Raw genomic sequence first — 20,355 nt, 5'->3', positions numbered from 1 at the left:
AAAAAAATTAACGCGAGGGGGAAAAAAAAAAAAAAAAAAAAAAAAAAAAAAAAAAGACACTTTGAAACGGGTTAACTCTGCAACCAGCTCGACTTGGGAGCAAGGAGAACACGTCTAATGTTAGTTGATCATTGTTGCTCTTCCCTTCTTGGATACACGGTGGATATACAGCGGGGGTCGATGCGCAATGCTGCTCCAACCAATGAACCCTCTCCAGTAACAGAGTCAGTCAGTCGGTGCGGAGCAACAGCGCTGCCGCTACCACAGAAGAAGAAGAAAAAAAAAACACGCACGCAACTTTCAGGGTCTCCGCGGCGGGGTTTTCACAGCTCTCCGTAAAAAGTATTGGTAACGACCCTTTCCGGGATGTTTTAAAGTCGATCTCAATCGTGCGGGGTTCGTGCTCGTTGGTAGAGGTTTCCACACACTTCCCCCCCTTGCTCGCTCTCCCTCTCCCTCGACGGATTCTCCCCCCAACAACTCCCAGCAGGCTCAGAGGCAGACAGGGCAGGCCGACTGCAGCACACAGCAGCTGGAGTCAAGGAGAGGAAGGAGAGGGAGGGATCTGCACACACATACAGATAGTGGACACCAGTGGATTGACATCCCTGTACCCAAATCTTAAGTTTATTTTATTTTTATTTTTTTATGCGTCCATACAACTGGTATTTTGGAACAGAAAATAACGTAGCAATTCATATGATTCTCCTTGGTATTACTTTGTAATGAAAACCAAAAAGTATATGTGTTTATTAACAAACAACAAGGCATACATGTGGCATTCCAACTAATCTTACATAATGACAGTAAGGATTCACAGTTGTTTTTGCCCTTACTTAATTCAAGGAACAATCCCGTAAAATATGTTTTTTTTCCCAAATAAACAGATATCCAGCAATGTATAGGTGCCTACATCAGCAGAGGGCCTGTAAAACATCCAGTTTAAATATGCTCAGGGGCCCCGTATTTCCTAGATACACCAATGCACTCATACACAAGTCAGGCAATAAAAGTAATATATTATACATGTATTTTATTGTTAAGAAGTTATTCATCAAATATTCCAAAAAAGACAAAAATTAGTCAAATGCAGAGTAAATACATTGTCTTAGTATAAGTTTAACAAACTCTGTAGATATCACCATGCATTTTGCTAATTCATTTCAAAAAGCTTTTAGCTTCATCTGAGATCATTGTGGCCACTAAAAATTACCTGGTCTGCAGCGCCATCTGCAGTGTATGGAAAATAAAAGCACAGGACAAGCACATCCACTCATTTCTCTTCAGGACAAAACTCCAGTTTATTTTCTTGTACTGTCTAAAAATAATCCATGCAGCACACCACTAAAATAAACTGAACAAAGAAGAAAGTCCTTTGTCATGTTTTGATCAGAAAAGTGTCACATGCCAGAGCAACAACATCCATTTTCAAGTCACTTACAAAATAAAAGCTCTAGGCACCATTTTCAAATGAGGCCTTAAAACACATAACATCTCATTCTTCTCCTAATGTTTAGTGTTTTCTAAAAAATACAAACAGATATAAAACATGTTTGAAATAATATAAGGACTTCAAAATGCAAAAAGGCAGTTTATAATTTAGTATTTCTACATGCCTGGACATCCACCGTTGTAAACATTAAGATGATAAACATACGCCAATGTCATGTGGCCCTTTAATGGCAGCTTTACAAAATACACAAATGGTTTTATAATGACCCTCACAGTAATATTACACTTACAAGTCACATTTATCCACAATCCACAAAATAAATTAAAACAATATTGAACGTCTACCCCTGTGTACCTTTGAATTTTTTTTTTTTTTTTTTTTATTAAACTTCGCAGTCAGCCGCTTTTGAAGAAAGTCTCCTCGATGACCTCAGTGAACCTTTCCTTCATCTGCTGGCGGAAGCTGGCGTACCACTCCAACAGCCTCCTCCGCCTGTCCACCCTCTGCTCCTGGCTCATCCCTCTCTCCCTCTCCAAGATGGCCGGCAGTTCTTTCCAGTCACTGATGAAGATGAAGGGTGCCCCTGCAGCTTTGAGCAGACGTAGCGGGGAGCTGGACCCGGCCGCACAGGTCCCAGGTGTCATTACGTCTTCCACCACGGGCACTGAGCCGTAGGAGCAGGCCTCGTAGATGCGGTAGCACTCTGTGTTGATTCCGACTGGGCAGAGAGTGAGCTCGCTCTGGGCCAGAGCTGTCTGATAGCGTCTCAAACTGTCTGCTGTCTCCTGAGGGAGCCACCTGAGGCAGGAAATAAATGTAATAAATACATAAGATATATTGCAGCATTGTTCTAAGGAGATGTTCATATTGTAGTTATCTCCCCGTGACCCCACTAGATACCTTGATAAGTAAAAAAACAGAAATTCTAAATGTAAAACACCAGAACACATTAAAATGTAGCTAACAATTACACCAGGGTGTAACCCTGGCAACATTAATAATCAACAACAATGTTCTCAAACTGCATTACGTATCCGTATCACATACGTGAGTGAAACCTGGTAAGAGATTTTTTTTTTACCGCAGCCCTATGTGTGTGCAGAAGCCCGAAAATGTGTGTGTAAAGTAAAGCATTTAACACAATTCCAGTATAAGCGATATGTGACCTGAATAAGTGACATCTCCAGCTTCTGTGACGTCTAAATTTAAAGGAACAGTTCACCCCCAAATCTAAAACAAATATATTTAGTGCTATTTATCAATATAGATTATTTTATTTTGGAAATATTGCCCATAGAGATGTCAGCTTTCTCTCCAATATAATGGAGCTAGATACAAAATACATTTATGTTACACAGTTATGTCTCTTTCAAGAAACCATGACCTGGCTACTCAAGATAATCCACTGACCATGTTCTTTTCCTGTAAAAGAAAATAGTCCAAAACTAGGCAACTCAAACCAAAGCCCTTGAACTTGATCTCTCAGTAAATGTGGGAACCCCAATGACTGTTAGCAAATATAGTTTTATCATAAATTATTTTAATTATTTTAAATTGGTTTATAAAGATACAAAAGGAAGGTCTCTGTGGGAAGTACTTAATATTCTCAATGTCAGTCTTTTTAACACAAGTCAATATACAAGCAAAACAGTCATTAAAAGAAAATAGAAAAGTGTAACTCTTCAATATGAGTCCTTAACAACTACTTACTTCTCCCTGGCAGTGGTGATGCATTCCTTATCCAGACCAGATTGTTTCAGCACCTGCATTAGAGTTTCTCTGGAGGAATTTTTGTAAACAGTTCCTAGGAAATTGCAGAGGTATGGCCTGTTTGAGGTAATCAGTTGGGCATTAGGCCTGATCATAGGAAACTGCCTGTATCTGCACAGAGAGGAGCAAAACAGAGCAACGTGTTAGACGAAGATATATATATATATATATATATATATAGGAAAAATACAACCCACAGTTTAATGTACTGATATTGAGCGCTAGTGATGTACACATACACACACACACACACACACACACACACACACACACACACACACACGAGTAAGAAGTTACATACGTGGCGACACCAAGAGGCCACTGGAAGACATCCTTGTCGTTGACCCAGGGGCTGTCGTACACTAAAAACAGCAAGTCCACAAATCCACCATTTCTCTTTAAATATGGGGCAATGAAGTCGTTGTTGCAGTGCTCATTTCCCAGCATGATCACAGCCACATGTGACACTGAGTGGGACTGTACCAGAGCTTGGACATGTTCCAGCCAGCGTGTGGAGTAAGAGACCTTCTGCTGCTCGCGGCCATTCAGAACCAGAACCAGGCTGTTCATATCCAGAGGGACATGACCCTGGACCACTGCAGGACCTGTGTAGAAACTATAGATGGAGAGGCAAGAGGGGAGAACAGTTTAATTTGATAGTTGTGTCTGAAGTGGTTTTTTTATTTTGAGACCCAAAAGTAGAACTACATGCTTGGCTTTGGCAGTTTTTAGGTATCCCCTCTTTGACTTGTTACCTGAAATCAATCTTTCCTGACTGCAGTTCTCCCTCACGCCATTGTGCGATCTTGTCAGTAGGGTTGAGGGGTCCCTCTAAAATATGTTCCCAAAGGTAAATCCCTGAGGAGAAAAGAAGAGTTTGATGCAATTCGCTACCAGAGGTAAAATGTGCACAACATGTGCAGTGCCATTATGTTCAAACATTGGCTTCCGCAGCAGAGAATAAATCAACGTTATGTAGTTTGTATCTTTGCCTATGCCTGTTGACACCCCTGGTATTATCAGGTGTATATACACTGTATATTACTGTCACTTCAATTATCCTATTTGTATCCCTCTCTCTTATTCAAGAATTTTGTATCAAGTAAGGAAGTATTATGAGAGATTTTTTAGAAGTACAAAATTATATTATTTTGGTTGTTCCCATCATATAAGATGTGTGATGTTTAACAATGCATGACTGCACAATTTAGTGAGAAATGTTGGCCGGTCCTACATACATAAGACGAAAGCTGTCAGAGGGCGTCAGAGTTTTTTTCCTCAGGCTGTTATGCTTGCTGCAGTTTTCATCATACTACTCTAAGTTTGTATGTATTTTCAAAGCCTTTTTAAATGATGTGCAATTGTATTCTGTATTCCTTTATACGAAACACTCAGACTGTACTTTCCATTTCTTATGTTGTATCTCCTAGTTCCTGTATTTCTTGCACCTCATCTTCACTGAGATATAACAATCTGTTTCACTGTACAATTGAATATTGACAATTAACAAATAACTTAAAATGAAAAACTAAGAAATGTTGAAATGAACACAACAAGAGGCCAATAAAAACAATCAATCACAAGACTTGAAAAACGCCATTTTCCGAAATGTAATCTTGCTCAATATAAAGGAAACTACTTTTAAACCGTACTGTAGTTGTAATATTGAAAATGCCACTATGTTGTCACAAAATTGTCATTTCAGGACCAAATCACAACCCAGACCCACTCATCAGGCTGTGACAGATAGATGATATAATTCCACGACTTACCAATGGCAGCTTTACCCCAGATTTGTACCCTGTATCTTTTGGGTTTGTTCTTGTCAATTCGACCCAGGTGCTGTTTGAAGGTCTCCCTCTTTTTGGTCAGAGCAGAGTTGTAGTCCACCTGTTCATCCTCCCACGGATTCCAATCACGAGCTAACATTGGTCCATCTCTGACACCACCTGCAAACACAACACACAGTTTAAATTGAGCTATTAGGCACGCATTTCCTTTATCTCAGTTATCATTAAAAAAAGAATGACGTTGTAACTGTCGATTTGTAGAAATATTAGTCGGTATATATCAGGCAGTGTATTTGCAATCGGGACTAGATAACGGTAATGCTAGGTGTTATTACCCGAGAGAGCCCCCGTCTCTTTCTTCACCACCCTGTGAACACGGGAGATGACTTTGGTGCTGAAGAAGACATTATATGCAGCATAGAGTGAAAATGCCACATACGCAAAAATAATTAGGAGGAATAGTTTTCTTTTTGGTATTTTCATTTTTATTTAATTTGTATTCTCTCAGGTGACCATTGTGTAGCTCCTCTCCTCCTCTTTTTGTGAGAGGACCCTTGTTTACATCATTAGGACCCCTGGATAAAGCTGGCTTAGAAGAACGCCTGTACGGAAATAGCCGTCATTTTAAATAATTGTATGATTTTCAACCATTCTGGTTCAAATTGTTGCCATATGTCAACAGTGAATGATTAAAGTGCAACTTTGGCTTCAATTAATACATGTCAAATTAAATAACTCCTCGATATATCATTTAAAAAACGAAAGGGACAGCCCGGTCCGACCGGACGTAATGCGGAACGTTGGGAGGGCGGAGGACGTTTCTGGTAAAGCAGAAGATAGAGTTGCACGTCAGATACTCGCAAGGTCGCGTCTAGTCCGCTGCTTCGGTGTGGAAGTCCCTTATTTTGGGCAAAGATGATGACCATGGCCGCTCGTGCCGGGGGTCTTCCCCCGTACTTGCAGGCGACAAAACAGACTGTCAAAAGTCTGCGGTCCGCTTCTGCCAAGGACTTGGTGCCTTCTGCCGGTAAGGCCGAATGACGGACTTGTGGCTCCTAACACTGGATGTATCAGGAGTGATATTGAGCTGCGTGATGTAACGATACAACTTAATATCATGACTTCTTGTCTCCAAACTAAGGTTACTGCTAATAACCTGGTCTGACTAGCTGTAAATAGCTGTGTTGTAACTGACATCTGAAACCTGACATAAGGTCAACTATGGATAAAGTCTTGAGTATATAAATATAGACTAAGGAGATTTGGTCGGACAAAACATGCAAAAGTTGCAAATATACTGACAATATCATGATTTCTTAATTTAGACCTGATCAGATCTGATGTGCTGTTGTGTACCTGGGGAAAGAAATCACTATTGACAAGGCATTGTTTTTTTAAATAGGTCACTCTGATTGCAGTAATCTATAACGTCTAACGCTAAGGGATACAATATATTAATCAGTATCGATTTAATCCAAAACGTTTTCTTTGGTTAAAATGTCTTCATCATGTTGAAAGTGAAGTTATCCGATTTCCCAAGTTACATGAATGCACCAGAAATCATATCGTCTGCATTTTGGATTTTTATTAGATCTACTATTATTTGAGCCTGTTTTTTGTAAGATACCAAATCATTTACAATTAATTTGCTGCATTTTATGTCTCGTTTCCAGCTCCTTTGGGGATCCGCCTTGCCCACACAGATATCAAGATCCCTGACTTCACAGACTACCGTCGCGCCGACGTCACAGACCCACACAAGTCCTCCCAAGAGAGCAGTGAGGCCAGAAGGACGTTCTCTTACCTCGTCACTGGAGCGACCACTGTGATTGGTGTGTATGCGGCCAAGACAGCGGTCACCCAGTTTGTCTCCTCAATGAGCGCATCAGCAGATGTCCTGGCCTTATCCCAGATTGAGATCAAGCTCAATGACATCCCTGAAGGCAAAAACATGACCTTCAAGTGGAGAGGAAAGCCCCTGTTTGTCCGTCACCGCACAGAGAAGGAAATCGCAACAGAGGCCGGTGTAAACCTCGCAGAGCTTCGCGACCCCGAGCATGACAAGGATAGAGTCCTCAACCCCAGCTGGGTCATCGTCCTCGGTGTGTGCACCCATCTGGGTTGCGTGCCCATCGCCAACGCCGGAGACTTCGGAGGCTACTACTGTCCGTGCCATGGCTCCCACTATGACGCTTCAGGAAGAATAAGAAAGGGACCTGCTCCTCTGAATCTGGAGGTTCCCTTCTATCAGTTCCCCGACGAGGACACAGTCATTGTGGGATAAATACTGAAGCTCTGGCTCAGTTCCTCTCTGTAATATGTATTTTTTAGAAGGCTCAGTGTGAGAGTTGAGAGTGACATAAAATGTGTGTATTTACTATTAAAGACACATTTCCAACTCTATGATTGAGCTATTGTGTCTTTTCTGCATCATTTATTTAGTTCATCTTTTATCTCTATTGATTTCTTTCATTCCGCACTACTTTTAGTATTTAGTATTTTGCAAAAAGCATTATGTGTAATATTGTCAAAGTTAAAGAGTAGGTCACAGAGAAATGAGGCACAAGAGAACAAATGTCGGACAAACTTTGAGCGCAGGAAATGCTAAAAACAGGAGAATTACTATATGAAGGGCTGAACAAATCCACAACTGGAACAGGTGAATCAAACTAGATTTTGCATGCATGTGGGTAATGCATATATTAGTTGAACACAGAATAAAAGCAATGATTGCCATTCTAACATCTCAAGCTTGAGACCAGGACTGGTAGGAGTGATTCCCCTGTCAATACTCTTTAGAACTTCAAGGATTCCTTGTCGAACAGGTGGATGCATTAATAATAATTTAAAAAAAACATCCATTCCATCTCACTCATTAAGGTTGAATGGCTCTTGGATCCTTCTGTTGAATGTGCACACCAGCTAGAAGCTCTATGGTCCGGTCAAACATATTCTCCCGTATCAGACTATAATAACCTTGAGAACTTAATTTGAGTTCAGATTATAGATTAAGTATTTTTTTCAGTAGCTTTCTGATTTTCAGTTGGTTGGGCCTGTTTTATGGTAACCTAAAGTTGGGTTGTCAAAAGTGCTCATACATGTGAACTACAATTGACCCGAGGAGCAGAATGTTCAGGATAAAATGATGGTTTGATCAGAAAGCCACTGGCAATCTGTTGTTAATAGATTCAGGAATGTGTCAGCCAGTTAAACAACTGGAAGGAACTATATAACGAGATCAATATGTTGATTTTTGACTCCAAAGAATGTGCATATTGCTTTTTCTGAGGACCCTTTTTCCCTTTAACGAGTTTGTGTCAGACAAGATGACAATTTTATACCAGCAAAGAGTGTGAACTGCCAAGTAAGATAAAGCACTATTGATTCACACTCCAGTCCCAGATACATTTAATCCTGATGAAGAAGTGTGGTATGTAAAACTGTGAACCAGTGAAATACACAAACCTTTTTGTTTTTATTGATGAAATCACTTAAATACGATATAATGTGCACAGATGCTGGTAAAATCATTGTCTCAGACTTAAATCACCATCAAATCAAACTAGTTCACACTTTATAGTTGGCGCTCATTCAGTGCATAATCTTTTGTATTTAAATATTGAAATCAGTGTAGTTGCACCATGATTAACAGTGTCATTAATGAATAAATAATTCCTTCATCTGATGAGTGTACTTCCCATAATAAATGGATCCAGTTATACAGCTGTTTTCACAATAATCATATCACCCAGTATAACCTGTTAACAGGACTCTGATGGCGTCTGTGCAATTTTACAATATGTGATTTCACATTTGAAAGAGTCTCTCCAGTGTCATAGAAACAGTTCACTTTCTTTTCAGAGACTCCATCCTTCTGAGCATATCCGCCCCTGAATCAGGTTATACCAGTTTTCCCACAGAAAACTAATCCACATAGTGCACCTCCGCCTGGAGCTCCTTGGAGACATACCCGAGAAGGGACGCTGTAAGCTGCTGCTTCAGGGCGGCGTTGCCCATCACTAGAGCAGTTAGCTGAGCCAAATCTGTCCACTGCATGTCTCCCAGGACAGCCATAAGTCCACCATAAAGCTCCTGCTGCTGCTGAGGACTGAGCTCCATTATGATCTGAGGCAGCGGTTTGAATTGTCCACTGGTCAGCCAGCAGCCCAGAAGCCCTCCGACTGCTCCGCCTAAAGGGGAAGAGGGTTTCAAACTTGTGAAATTAGGATTGTACACACACACACACACACTGTTGCATTTTTTTCCCCACTTACCGACTGCGATACCAAGAGGTCCCCCAACTAACCCTCCAGCGAAGGCCAGACTGCCTGCTGCTGCTGCTCCCTTCCCCGAGCCTTTCACTGTGGTCTTGATTTGCTGATTGGCAGATAACTCACAACACAGCTTCATGATATCATCAATTCGATGACCCATTCTGTGGATCAGATTTATAATTTTAGGAGACATGACACAAAATTACAACTTTAGGATAATTAACAATCAATGAGCATAGAATAAGAAATCAGGGAAATAGTGTCAGTTAAAGTTAAAATACAATATGAACTCAGCTATTCACAAATCAAAAACGTACAATATCACATCAGACACTGACATACGTTGTCCTGCATATATTGCATATTTTGGCACACAGTCATTTCCCAATGGAATCATCTACAGATACCAGTGTGATAGCTCTGATTGCATCAGAAAGCATCATCAGCCAAAGGTTGATGTTTCAAAGTGTAGCATCTGTGGTTCAAGTCAACAAAATAACAGCCTTGCGGCAAAGCTTATAATAACCACAGTGATCATTGTGAACGTACCTTGCTGTGTTATGAAATCCTCATCGATATTTATAAGGCTTATTTTATAATTCTATTATTATAACAACTATGCTCACTGGCTCCTCCTGATTTCTGAGCTTGCATTACTGTGACCGCAATGCCTGATGGGAGCAACAAAAAGGCTGCATTCAGGGACATTCGATTAATTCAGGACTGTTTTCAGGGGTAAATAAACCATTTAACCATAAATATCAAATATACCGGTGTTAATTAAAAGCTTGATAATCTACGAGGGTTACAAGGGGTTTAATATTTACCTCGTTTAGATTAACACAACCTTAAATCGATAATACGTATTCACTTGTCAAATATCTTGGATTAATGTTTATTTTTGGGGGGAAATCACGGTACCCTTAAATCCTTCTTAATAAATTGAGCAAGGACTTTTCAAATTCCCACATTAAGGGATATCTGGTGCCTATACCAAATATAAGAGGTAAATTATGGATCATTTTATTTATTAAGGGGGTCATATTTAAAGCCTATAATTTGATTTAGCTACTGTATCTGGTAAATTGGATAATTCCGACAGCAATCAAATGCAACAAAAACAGCCAATGAGCGCCCAACAAGAAGGGGGCTGGAGCCATGAGGGGATTATATTCATTTCTGAAACTTGTTTACCACAACTGACCCGTCCAAGCTAATGTATATCTACAGATAGCTATGTGGGCTATTAAAAGGAAATGCATTTGTCTATACATTATTTGTAACTAGGATGATTTTGCAGCTACAGACAGATTCACCTTGCCAAATGACGAGGAAACCCACTGTTACTTTTCTAAATAGATAACTCTCCAACAATGGTTGTGCATGTTGCCACCATGTTACTGTTACTGTGTGTTGGTCAGTGCAGCAGGATTTCTGCTCGATACAGTAGGTCTACTGTTTACATTTGCAATCAGCCACTTTTACCCAGAGTACACCGGGAGACACAGAGGAGCAGCTGCGTCAAGACAGCGTCATACTGCTGAGAAACGGACACACACAGATTTATTTTCCTTCAAAATAAAAGTATTAAAGGGACTAAAGAAGGAGACCAAATTTTGAGATGCTTGTTCTTTACTGCATCCCCTTTCTTTGAATGTTTCCTTTGTATGCTACTTTATACTTATACTACATGACATTTTGGATAGAAATGGTGTACTTTTTAAACAACTGCATTTATATGACAACTGGTCTGCAGCGCTGCATAATAACAATGTGCCTACAAAAATGTGATCATCTCTTAAAACATATCGTATTGTTATAGATTAACCTACCCAAGAGCATGATAATTAATTTAAATCAACTCCAACTTGACAAATTACAAAGCAACAATTTGTTGTACAATACAATGCAACATCCAATGTAGCAATAATTTAACACTGACCATTTTGTATGATGAGTATTTTTAATTTGGCCTTTTTGCTGACAAAATGTGCATACTTTTATTCATTTAACCACTGGGTCCCCATACTTTTACTTAACTAACATTTTGAATTTAGAAGTTTTACTTGTAGTGGAGTAATGAGACATTATGGTACTTTGTGATAATTTACCAAAAATAAAAGGTTTATCTCTGTTTATTTGGGGGGTTTTGTACATCCCTGTATGCGTTTTTTGTTGTTTTATTTTATTATATGAAAACATAATGGGATCTTTTATTTTGAATATTGTAACCGGAAGTTTCGTTGCCAGTGCTCGTGTCTTGACAGTCCGCCGAGGTACATGTCGCAGCCAGAGTGACGAGGAATATCTGCTCATCTTTGGATATCGAAACCGTGGATATTTTTTGGAAATCATGCAAAAATCTTGAAATGAGAGTGTGAGATGGTATCACTTCCGAAAGTGAGGATAATCATCACTGCCCCATTGATGAATACGACCAGAACGGGTCTCAGGAATATCTGCGGCTGCATTCATAAACACTTCTTTAGGACTCACAGCAACCCCTGAGCTTTGTTTTGGGGTCACAAAACAACGCATATTCTTGGTGTGCACGTGGGTTGACAATGGCTGAAAAGGGTAAAATGAGTATAGAGCATCTCGGCGGAGTTGTCAGGCTCCGAGAGGAACACGAGAAGGTAATGTTCCCCAGTTGACGCGAAACCTTTCGCTGCCTACCTCACGTCTAACGATAGCCAAACCTCTGACCGCTGCTGAACCACGCGGTGCAACAGCAAGCCTCTTTGAACCACGACTGGATCTCCTGCAGTGCTTTTAACATTGCATTTAAACGTTTGTGCACTAATTGCAACCTGTCACATTAGTAGGTTGTGAGTTCATGGTTGTAGGTGTCCATTCGTTCTAGAAGCTTCCTCTCCTGCAGCCCCTCACATGTTCAAGTTCGTGTTACGCAAATGTTTTGCCAGGAGGGAGGTGTGTTCAATGTCGTCTCTTTGCATTTGTTAACTCGTACTTGTAGTTTCACTTTAGGGTTGGTTGGACTGGATTGCCTCCATACTTCTTAACGTTCATAAGCTGTAGACCAGCTAACTCTTTAGTTGGTACATGTTACATGTCAACTCCCCCCCTGATCAGAGAGCCTATTCAGCCAGGGAATCCCAGATTTACACTACGATCTGAGGAGTTTCACTTTTTTGATTACGAATCTGTAGGAAGTTAACACCGAGAAAGTTTAACAAGCAAACTTTGGAAAGTTTTGTTTTCCATAAACTGTATGCATCCCCATATATCACCTCCAGTGAAGGGTTGTTTGTGCAAATGTCCTGACCTTTTGAATGTAGTTTTGACAGCTGTGTTTGTCTTGCCTCTCCTGCTTCCTTCTTCTGGTTGTGTATTTTGTCTGTTTCCTCGTGTTATGTTGATTCTTAAACTTGTATGATCATAATTTGTGTGTTTGCATTGGAGCATTTGCATTTCTAGTGAAAATACTGATCAGCAATGTTTAGGAATTAAGAATCTGCAGCAATGATCCCAGGTGCCATATTACCATAACTCCTTTAGGGTATCAAAACCTCGACACAAGACTGTGTAAGTTGCATAAATGTGATTCGTATTGACATTATCTGTCCTAAAAACAGGTGGTGAAAGACTGTGAAAGTCGGATTCAGCACTGGTAAGCATTAAGAAAGTCCAATGTTCTATTTCAACAGTTGCATAATGAGTGTTCTTTAGTTTCTTGCTTATTTTTTAGTACACTGTAGAAATCCAAGTTTCACACAAACTATCAAAAAGCAGCGGTTCAAGGTACAGGTTCTAATATGATCGCCTTTTCCCTGGAGATATAAAATAAGGGTTAAGTCCTATCCTGCACTCTTAATATATTGTTTTAAAAGAGGTCAGAGCCAAGGCTTGAATGGCTTTGCGCTTGATTTTGTGAGCCATTTCTATGAATAAAACCAATTTGAAAATGAATACGAATAGATATTTCACCCAAAAATGTAGCTTTTATTGCCTCCACTAATTTATCCCTGTGAAGTTTGCGTTGAGACGAGACACAGTTGTTGCAGCGCCGTGTTAAAACTGCATAATTTATTGTCTAATAATAGCCATGAGTTTGGCTTCCTCAGTTAATCAAGCGTGATTCTGTGTTTGTGCTTTGCGTTTAGAGTGCCGGCTCCAGTCAGAATCAACAAATTAGAGACACACCGTGACCAATCACGGGCATTTGTTTTCAAGTATACCGTAATTAGCCAGTCTATTACTCGTTCTCAAACACATGCATGTGCAAGGAGCAGCATTTTCAGGGCACAGGCCAAAGACAATTTTTCCACCTTTGCAGACAATTACAAGTTGTATTCCATGGTAATCCACTTCACCAGGCCTCTGCTTAGGTTGAAGTTGAGGCAAAGAGCTCAATGTACCTACAGTCCTTTTTTCCCACAGCAGCCATTTTGACTTTGTCGCAGTAGGAAAAGCACAGGTGTTACTTAGAACACTAACAATGGCTCTGCTATATTAAAGTGTCCTGGGTAAACATGAAAGTGAGTCAACATGCACAATACCGGGATCCTACAGCAGCTAGATGGAATTCAGCAGTCTTTCATTCTATTATTTTCACCTGTGCTTTTGACAAGTCAACAAGTCTAATTTTAATGACAAAAGTGGTCAGTTTTCCCCAACAGACACAACAAAGGAGAGTGAAGGAGATGTTGACAAAGCACAGTGTATATGCACACATAGACCCGCACAGCATGAGAAGAGATCTAATCGGGTAGATTAAGTGGAAACACCTGCATGAGTGGACCACGACTTTTTAGGGGCTTTAGGGGACTATTGTAAATTAATTTTTTATTGATTGCAATGAGTACTCTTAGTATTGATACAGATACAGTTAAAACTAGTAAAGCAGCAGTTAGTTTAAAGATAAGCTCTGATTGCATCTGAATGAAAGTGTTTCCTCCCAACCATGGGACACCCACACAGGTGATTTCACTTATTTGGCTGATTAGAGCTCTTCTCAGGACTGTTTTTGACATCTCTCTGACTCTCCTGTTATGTTTTGTTGGAGCTGCCATGAAGGGATAAAGTCCAGCATTCATCCCCCTCGTCTCTAAACCCTGCACTCGTGCAATACACCTGCAGTGTGTAATCACAGAGCACATTCGGTCAAACCCAGTGGTTGTAACGGGTGGAAAAGTACATTTCTCCTGATGAAAATGTGGGACGTTCTCACCCATTGTTGTACATTTATGTCAAATATACAACAAATTTAAGGCAACACTCTTATTAACACAATGTATCAAATACAAAAGCTATACATGTTCTCTTCTTCCTTCCGCTGTAGCTCTGTGCTAATAAGGTAGTGTATTGCTAACGGTCATCCAAAAGCCTTTTCAGGGAATGCTAGACTATTTCAGCAAATGGCAGTAGAGCAAACTGAGTAAAATCTACAAGATGCAGTCAATAAGGGCTTTTGGAAGCACATGGCCTTCATCTGGCTATGACACACTTTGTTTATCTTGTAAAGGGGCGTTGCATAACTTCCAGATTGGTTACTTTTACAAACTGGTGTTGTGACTTTCACTGGAGAATGTAGGTAATCCTTAATTGGAACTTTTAGAGTAAGTATATATATATTTGTGTATTTTATCTGCATTTAAGAAGGCATCATAGTAAAGTGTTTGCTGCTTTGTGTAAATCTGTTGCATGATTTCCTCTGAAGCTTTACATTGTCTCGTGGCAAATGGATACAAATAAATACCAGCGACATATTGAGGCCTCTTGGGTTGAAGTCTCCCTTTCTCCCCTGAAGGGGGAAACAGGCACTTCCTCATTACTCCACAGCTGGCGTTTGCTTCCTATTGTTCTGTTTTAACATCCCGACATAAACCAAAAAAAAACCCTATTTGGATAGCAATGGCTTCAGAGGAGATCTGTGGCTTCAAATGATAAAAAAAAAAAAGAAAACGTTAATTTCAATAGTATTTGGCCTATGATCATTAAAAATACATGCTTTTACAGGAAGAAGGTGTCAGGTGACTATGAAGCCTTGAATGACCGCCTTCAAACTCTTCCAGATCAGCTGTCTTATGACATTATGGTGAGTATTGACTTTGTTAAAAATGCATAGGAAAACACATTATTACGCAACCTGTGCAGTGTGTGGTTGTTTTAAGATGAATGCCTGTTGCAAATGGCAAGTTTATTATTTAGACTGAGAGTCACTGAGCGTTTAATTCTGCTTCTCTCTCCTTCTGTCATGGTCACATTCTGCCACCGGCTTCATTAACTGTTTCTCTTTCGTTCTGCTCCTTTTCCGTCCCCTGTGCTATAAACAGGTGCCCTTTGGCCCCTTGGCCTTCATGCCTGGGAAGCTGGTGCACACAAACGAGGTCACAGCGTTGCTCGGTGACAACTGGTTCGCCAAGGTCTCCACAAAGCAGGCTCAGAAAATTGTCGATCACAGGATGAAATGTGAGTCTCCTTTTTTGAAAAGATTGCTTTCTGTCCTTCGTCAAGGAGACGGCATTCTTTAAATTGAATGTAACCGCTCAACACTACTCGTCTTCATCCAGCAGAGGGTGCCGCTGCATCAAGCTTGGTCTGGGGAATCACTTGAGTGACATTCTTACTTTCAACATTTTGGGAGAAAGTGTTGAGATACTGAATTTTTTTAATTATATGTTTTATTAAACTGTAATGCTGCTTCTCATAACTGTCCCAAAATCTTGAAACATGCATGATTTTTGTAATGTAAGCGGGGTACTTAATTTCACATTTAGTTAAAGGGTTGCGAGCTGCAAGGCACATTTGAAGCCTTCATTCGCTGTGCTGCCCTCGCACTCATATGTCGCATTGTCAATGCCTCTGTTGTAAATCTTGTAATAGCAATACATGTGTTTTCCTCTCCTATCATCAAATCTGGTCCTGTACATGCAGCATTATTGTTTGATTGAGTGCAAGAAGATACAAAGAAAGAACCGTATTTATTCTAACACGCTAGCGAGCAGCGGTGGGAAACATGGCCATGCATAACGCATGGCCATGTTTCCCACCGCTCCTCGCTCTAGCTCTGAAAATCTCATATCAAGTCAAATGGGCCCAAGTAACGATCTCTGATGTGAACATTATTAGAGTGTTTAGTGAAGCAGAAACATGCTGCCACAGCCCATCCGCAGCCGTCTGCCCCCCCCTCCCTCACCCGCTCCCCCGCTCCTCACCCGCTCCCTCCTCGTATCTTCTGACCCTGCCCACCCCGCTATTACAGAGCTAAGTGCTGTAATACAAACATAGCTGGCTGAAATGTGTCAGACAGCGGCTGAGTTGTCAGGCCTTCTGTGTTTGACCTTTCCTCACTTCCAGTTGATGCACTGACTGGAGGGGCTCCCAATCGCCATGGAAACAAGGGCCCTCTGCTGCTATTAGTAAAAGGGCTTAATTGTTGTCAAGATTTAATGATCCGGAGTAGTATTCAGGGCAGAAGATATTATGAACTGTTTGTGTCATCATTTTTCAATTTTTTTTCCCCCCCCTACTTGTTTTGGATTTTAACTCTTTAGCAGCTGGTTGCCATTGTTGTATTAAATGTTTCATTTGAATCCATTAGCCTGCTGCCAGTTTATGCACATTTGGGTTTTGTCAGTCCGCTTTCAGTGCTCTAAATGCACATTTTGATGATAATGTACCTGTTTTTCTGCAGATGTGAAGAGTGAACTCAATGATCTTTCAAAGACTGTGAAAAACTTTGAAGCCAGAGTTGGGCTTGTGAAGGATTTGGAAACCATCTCATCCGTATGTTACATTACTACATGTTGTCTCACAGATGAAGTATTGCACAAGACATAAATTAGATAAATGACTTTGCTTCTTCTTTAAAGGGGAGTAAAGGGGACTATGTGGACATCAGAGAAGACACCGGAAACATTGACGTTGTCGTCACCAAAGGTATCTTTCTCAGCCTTTCCTCTGCACTCATTTTACTTTACACAAAGAAAGCTTCTACACAAACTCAGATTGACATTTTTTTTCTTTTTCTTTTTTTAACCAATCTTGCCTGCTTTAACAGGAAAGCAAAGAATGGCTCACAAACCAAATTCTAAGCCCAAATTGGATGCCATGTTGGATCTAAAAGAGGAGGATGAGGAGAATGAAGGAGAGGACGGAGATGGAGGGAGCAGAAAAGGCATCACGACTGAAGAGGAGTTGTGGGCTAGATTGGATGAACTCGAGAAACTGGAGGAGCAAAAAGATGAGCAGGACAGGTAGATGAAGACACTCAGGCTGTTTTCCTTGCAACTTTAATAATTGCATGTTTTCTAACCTCGGGCAAAGTGAAAATGTCTCTTGGAATTTTTTTTCTCCAGATTATCTTACAATGCGGACATGAATGGTGAGGACACATCGTCCTTTTCCTCAGAAGAGGAGAAGGAGGGAGAAGCTGCACCTGCGGAAAATGGACTCGGTCTGAAGCCTAGCTGGACCTCCGCGCCTCACAGTAAAGCGCCACCGAGCTCAGACAGGAAAGCTGATGAAGAAGACGACGAGGAAGAGGAAGGCAGCTGTTTGCCGACCATCTTTTTCTCACACACAATGGAACCCAAGAAGGTCAGAGTGATAAATAACTTTAATTCTGCGGTTTAATTCTGTTTTGGTGACGTTCATTTCACGTTTCGTCTCTGTCTTTTGGTTCAGGTAAGGATAAACACAGGAAAGAACACTATGTTGAAGTTCAGTGAAAGGAAAGAGCAGAAGGAACACTCAAAGAGGAAAAAGAAGAACGGACACTCCCATCACGAACTTCACAAAATCACAACACCAGTGGACATTTACAGGTGAAATAAAATACTAAATTTAAACACATCACTATGAAAGTTATTCGGTCTGTTTATTGAGTTTCCTCTCCTCTGATTGGTGAAACTCGTCTGCTGTCTCTGCAGGCTGTTTGTTGACGTGAAGAACGGGGAACCCGTCCCCAGAAAGTCAATCCTGAAGTCTCGCAGCCGAGAGAACAGCGTTTGCAGCGACACGAGCGAGAGCAGCGCGGCAGACTTCGAAGAGCGCCGGATGAATGGACGCAGCTTCAGCCACGATGAGACCACGCACAGCGACACCAGCGACGGCATCACGGAGGAGGACAGTCCCACGGCGGTCCCGCTGCACCCCGCCAGCCGGTTCGAGGTAAGCAGCGCATGGTTGTCTGTTTTAGCTCTCGCTGTCTATTTTTGTCTGAACACTTAGTTAAGTTTCATTGTATAGTCTTTAATCTCAGTTACAGTGTGAAGGCAATATGCGTATATTAGGAAACAGTTTATGAAAATTGCACCTTTGAGCGTCGGATCCCTTAATGAGAACATAACAAAACTCCCACAGAAGCCTCTTTAAGTTAAAATGGGAGCTGCATGTGGTTGAGCAATCATTAAATGTTTGTCACAAGAGGCAATATGAACAAGAAAGCCCAGCATGAAAACAGTATAAACCCTTTAGTGACCCCAAACCTTCCACCATCAGTCATGTAATACCACATTAACACTGGTTTCTGACTATGACTTCTCTTCTCCAGGCCTTTTCAGGCACAGTCGTAGAAAAGGACCCGATGCCTTCTGCGGTCCCCCATCTGACCATCGCTCCACCAGCTCTGCCGACCATACTGGAGAGGAAACAGGAGGAGGTGGCGCCTGACGTCGCCCCGCCCCAGCAAGCTCCGAAAAGGGTGTCGAAGTTTAAAGCTGCCAGGTTGCAGCAGATGTGACTGTTAACGAGCAAAGATCTATATTTCACATTTACTTTTTTTTTTTTTAAAGCCTTTGTTTCTTTCCTACCACTGATGAATAACACAAACCATCCTCTCGTCTCCTTTCCTTTCTTTCTCACTTCTATCCATACAGGGTTTCATTCACGTCACTGACTCTATTACATTAGCCTTGTAGCCAGTGGTAACCTTATGTGTAACACTGCTTTTTAACATGCTCTGAATACTAGTTTATGCAGTCTCTTTTGCTTATCCACTCCTACAGTATAAATGGCACTTAAGGATTTGTTTTAGGGGCTTAAAAAGATTGCTGTCTGTTATATGTTTTGACCTGTCTTCTGCTTTTCTGTTGATCAAAGCTGTTGCCAGTTTAAGTAAGACTGGGCTACACTTAGGACCAGTTGCCTCGTTTTATTCCTTATTGATCATTTAACAGAATCAGGTGTCCGCTAGCTCTCATTTTACCTTCTCTAGACCTGCCTAATGAATGAATGAATGTATGTATTCCTTTGTGACAAGCTTTATGTAAAGACAAAAAAGAGAATATTGATGTAAACTAAAAGAAAAATAAACGATTTTGGCTACAAAATCTTATTCACTATTTCTGCCTTGAAAGAAAATATCTAGTTCTGTGTCTCGCTTTCATTTGTGCTCTGCTGACGGGCCATTATTCGTTTTATGAATATGAGTTTGTAAAGAAAGTCTATTTCCAACACTGCATAGTAATATGTGTGTGTGTGTAATAGTAACACATTTTTGCTCCTGATACCTAGTGAAAATTGTTTTGGTCTTTTAAACAGTTATTGCAGACACTGACTGAGCTAATATGGTCTCTTATGAATTACTGTTACTTCTTGTGAATTTCCTGTTGTGCATTAAAATTTGAAGAGCTAAGCAAAGTACCATCGCCGCGCCATGTTGCAGCCAAACTTTGTAAGCGAGCAATAACATTTCATCAAGGCTGTATAGCAAACTGAACAAGAAATGCCTGTTCCAGTTAGCAAAAGTACAATCAAAGCGCAGCCTTAATGAGAGAGAGAGGGGGTTGTTGTTAGAGCCAACCACTCTAACAACAAATCAAGTTTAGCATGGGGCCAAAAACGAAATGTAACTGCTGAGGGCCAGAAGAAAGTCTGCAGCTCAGGGTTTCAGTCAGTGAAATATAGGATTTAATACTGAAGCATGATGGGAAGTATTCAGAGAACAAAATATGAATATTCCATCAAGTAAACGCCCTGTATTCAAACTTCCTATATATATATCATATATATATATATATATATATACACACATATTTCATGTAAAATAGTAATCTGAAAAGTAAATAAAGCTGTCAAATAAATGAAGTTGTACAGTACTTGT

At 40.6% G+C, this 20,355-nt stretch overlaps 4 protein-coding genes across 4 annotated transcripts; 2 read left to right on the top strand and 2 right to left on the bottom strand.

The window, feature by feature from the left end:
- Positions 1 to 1,047: 1,047 nt before the first annotated feature.
- On the bottom strand, positions 1,048 to 5,550 carry rxylt1 (ribitol xylosyltransferase 1). Its single transcript, XM_054620486.1, has 6 exons — positions 5,349 to 5,550; positions 4,996 to 5,172; positions 3,979 to 4,081; positions 3,525 to 3,839; positions 3,164 to 3,334; positions 1,048 to 2,251 (listed from the first exon to the last, which is right to left on the bottom strand). The coding sequence occupies exons 1-6, from the start codon at positions 5,494 to 5,496 to the stop codon at positions 1,849 to 1,851; spliced, it is 1,317 nt and encodes a 438-aa protein (XP_054476461.1). The 5' UTR covers positions 5,497 to 5,550; the 3' UTR covers positions 1,048 to 1,848.
- A 280-nt stretch (positions 5,551 to 5,830) lies between these two features.
- LOC129108696 (cytochrome b-c1 complex subunit Rieske, mitochondrial-like) lies at positions 5,831 to 7,410 on the top strand. The gene is made up of 2 exons (XM_054620594.1): positions 5,831 to 6,040; positions 6,687 to 7,410. Exons 1-2 carry the CDS (start codon positions 5,929 to 5,931, stop codon positions 7,295 to 7,297), a joined length of 723 nt encoding a protein of 240 aa, XP_054476569.1. The 5' UTR covers positions 5,831 to 5,928; the 3' UTR covers positions 7,298 to 7,410.
- Positions 7,411 to 8,469: 1,059 nt separating this feature from the next.
- On the bottom strand, positions 8,470 to 9,950 carry zgc:112052 (protein C19orf12 homolog). Its single transcript, XM_054620590.1, has 3 exons — positions 9,837 to 9,950; positions 9,288 to 9,448; positions 8,470 to 9,203 (listed from the first exon to the last, which is right to left on the bottom strand). The coding sequence occupies exons 2-3, from the start codon at positions 9,445 to 9,447 to the stop codon at positions 8,938 to 8,940; spliced, it is 426 nt and encodes a 141-aa protein (XP_054476565.1). The 5' UTR covers position 9,448; positions 9,837 to 9,950; the 3' UTR covers positions 8,470 to 8,937.
- Positions 9,951 to 11,530: 1,580 nt separating this feature from the next.
- On the top strand, positions 11,531 to 20,355 carry uri1 (URI1 prefoldin like chaperone). The gene is made up of 11 exons (XM_054619916.1): positions 11,531 to 11,923; positions 12,884 to 12,918; positions 15,267 to 15,345; positions 15,584 to 15,719; positions 16,945 to 17,036; positions 17,123 to 17,189; positions 17,311 to 17,506; positions 17,609 to 17,849; positions 17,937 to 18,076; positions 18,182 to 18,422; positions 18,805 to 20,355. Exons 1-11 carry the CDS (start codon positions 11,852 to 11,854, stop codon positions 18,991 to 18,993), a joined length of 1,488 nt encoding a protein of 495 aa, XP_054475891.1. The 5' UTR covers positions 11,531 to 11,851; the 3' UTR covers positions 18,994 to 20,355.

Source organism: Anoplopoma fimbria, chromosome 19 (genome assembly GCF_027596085.1).
Source record: "Anoplopoma fimbria isolate UVic2021 breed Golden Eagle Sablefish chromosome 19, Afim_UVic_2022, whole genome shotgun sequence".
Taxonomy (NCBI): Eukaryota; Metazoa; Chordata; class Actinopteri; order Perciformes; family Anoplopomatidae; genus Anoplopoma; species Anoplopoma fimbria.
Note: the sequence above shows the minus strand (reverse complement) of the source record. Positions and strands in the feature narration are given on the sequence as shown.

What these genes read in the sequence shown, in the direction of transcription:
- rxylt1 (XM_054620486.1), bottom strand. Translation starts at nt 5,496, where the DNA reads ATGAAAATACCAAAAAGAAAACTATTCCTCCTAATTATTTTTGCGTAT. An exon ending in TCAGGAAAGATTGATTTCAG is followed by an intron (nt 3,840 to 3,978) that starts GTAACAAGTCAA and finishes CTCCATCTATAG; the next exon opens with TTTCTACACAGGTCCTGCAG. An exon ending in ATCACCACTGCCAGGGAGAA is followed by an intron (nt 2,252 to 3,163) that starts GTAAGTAGTTGT and finishes TTCCTGCCTCAG; the next exon opens with GTGGCTCCCTCAGGAGACAG.
- LOC129108696 (XM_054620594.1), top strand. Translation starts at nt 5,929, where the DNA reads ATGATGACCATGGCCGCTCGTGCCGGGGGTCTTCCCCCGTACTTGCAG. An exon ending in GGACTTGGTGCCTTCTGCCG is followed by an intron (nt 6,041 to 6,686) that starts GTAAGGCCGAAT and finishes TCTCGTTTCCAG; the next exon opens with CTCCTTTGGGGATCCGCCTT.
- zgc:112052 (XM_054620590.1), bottom strand. Translation starts at nt 9,447, where the DNA reads ATGGGTCATCGAATTGATGATATCATGAAGCTGTGTTGTGAGTTATCT. An exon ending in ACCTCTTGGTATCGCAGTCG is followed by an intron (nt 9,204 to 9,287) that starts GTAAGTGGGGAA and finishes CTTCCCCTTTAG; the next exon opens with GCGGAGCAGTCGGAGGGCTT.
- uri1 (XM_054619916.1), top strand. Translation starts at nt 11,852, where the DNA reads ATGGCTGAAAAGGGTAAAATGAGTATAGAGCATCTCGGCGGAGTTGTC. An exon ending in AGCTGTCTTATGACATTATG is followed by an intron (nt 15,346 to 15,583) that starts GTGAGTATTGAC and finishes TGCTATAAACAG; the next exon opens with GTGCCCTTTGGCCCCTTGGC. An exon ending in ACCCCGCCAGCCGGTTCGAG is followed by an intron (nt 18,423 to 18,804) that starts GTAAGCAGCGCA and finishes TCTCTTCTCCAG; the next exon opens with GCCTTTTCAGGCACAGTCGT.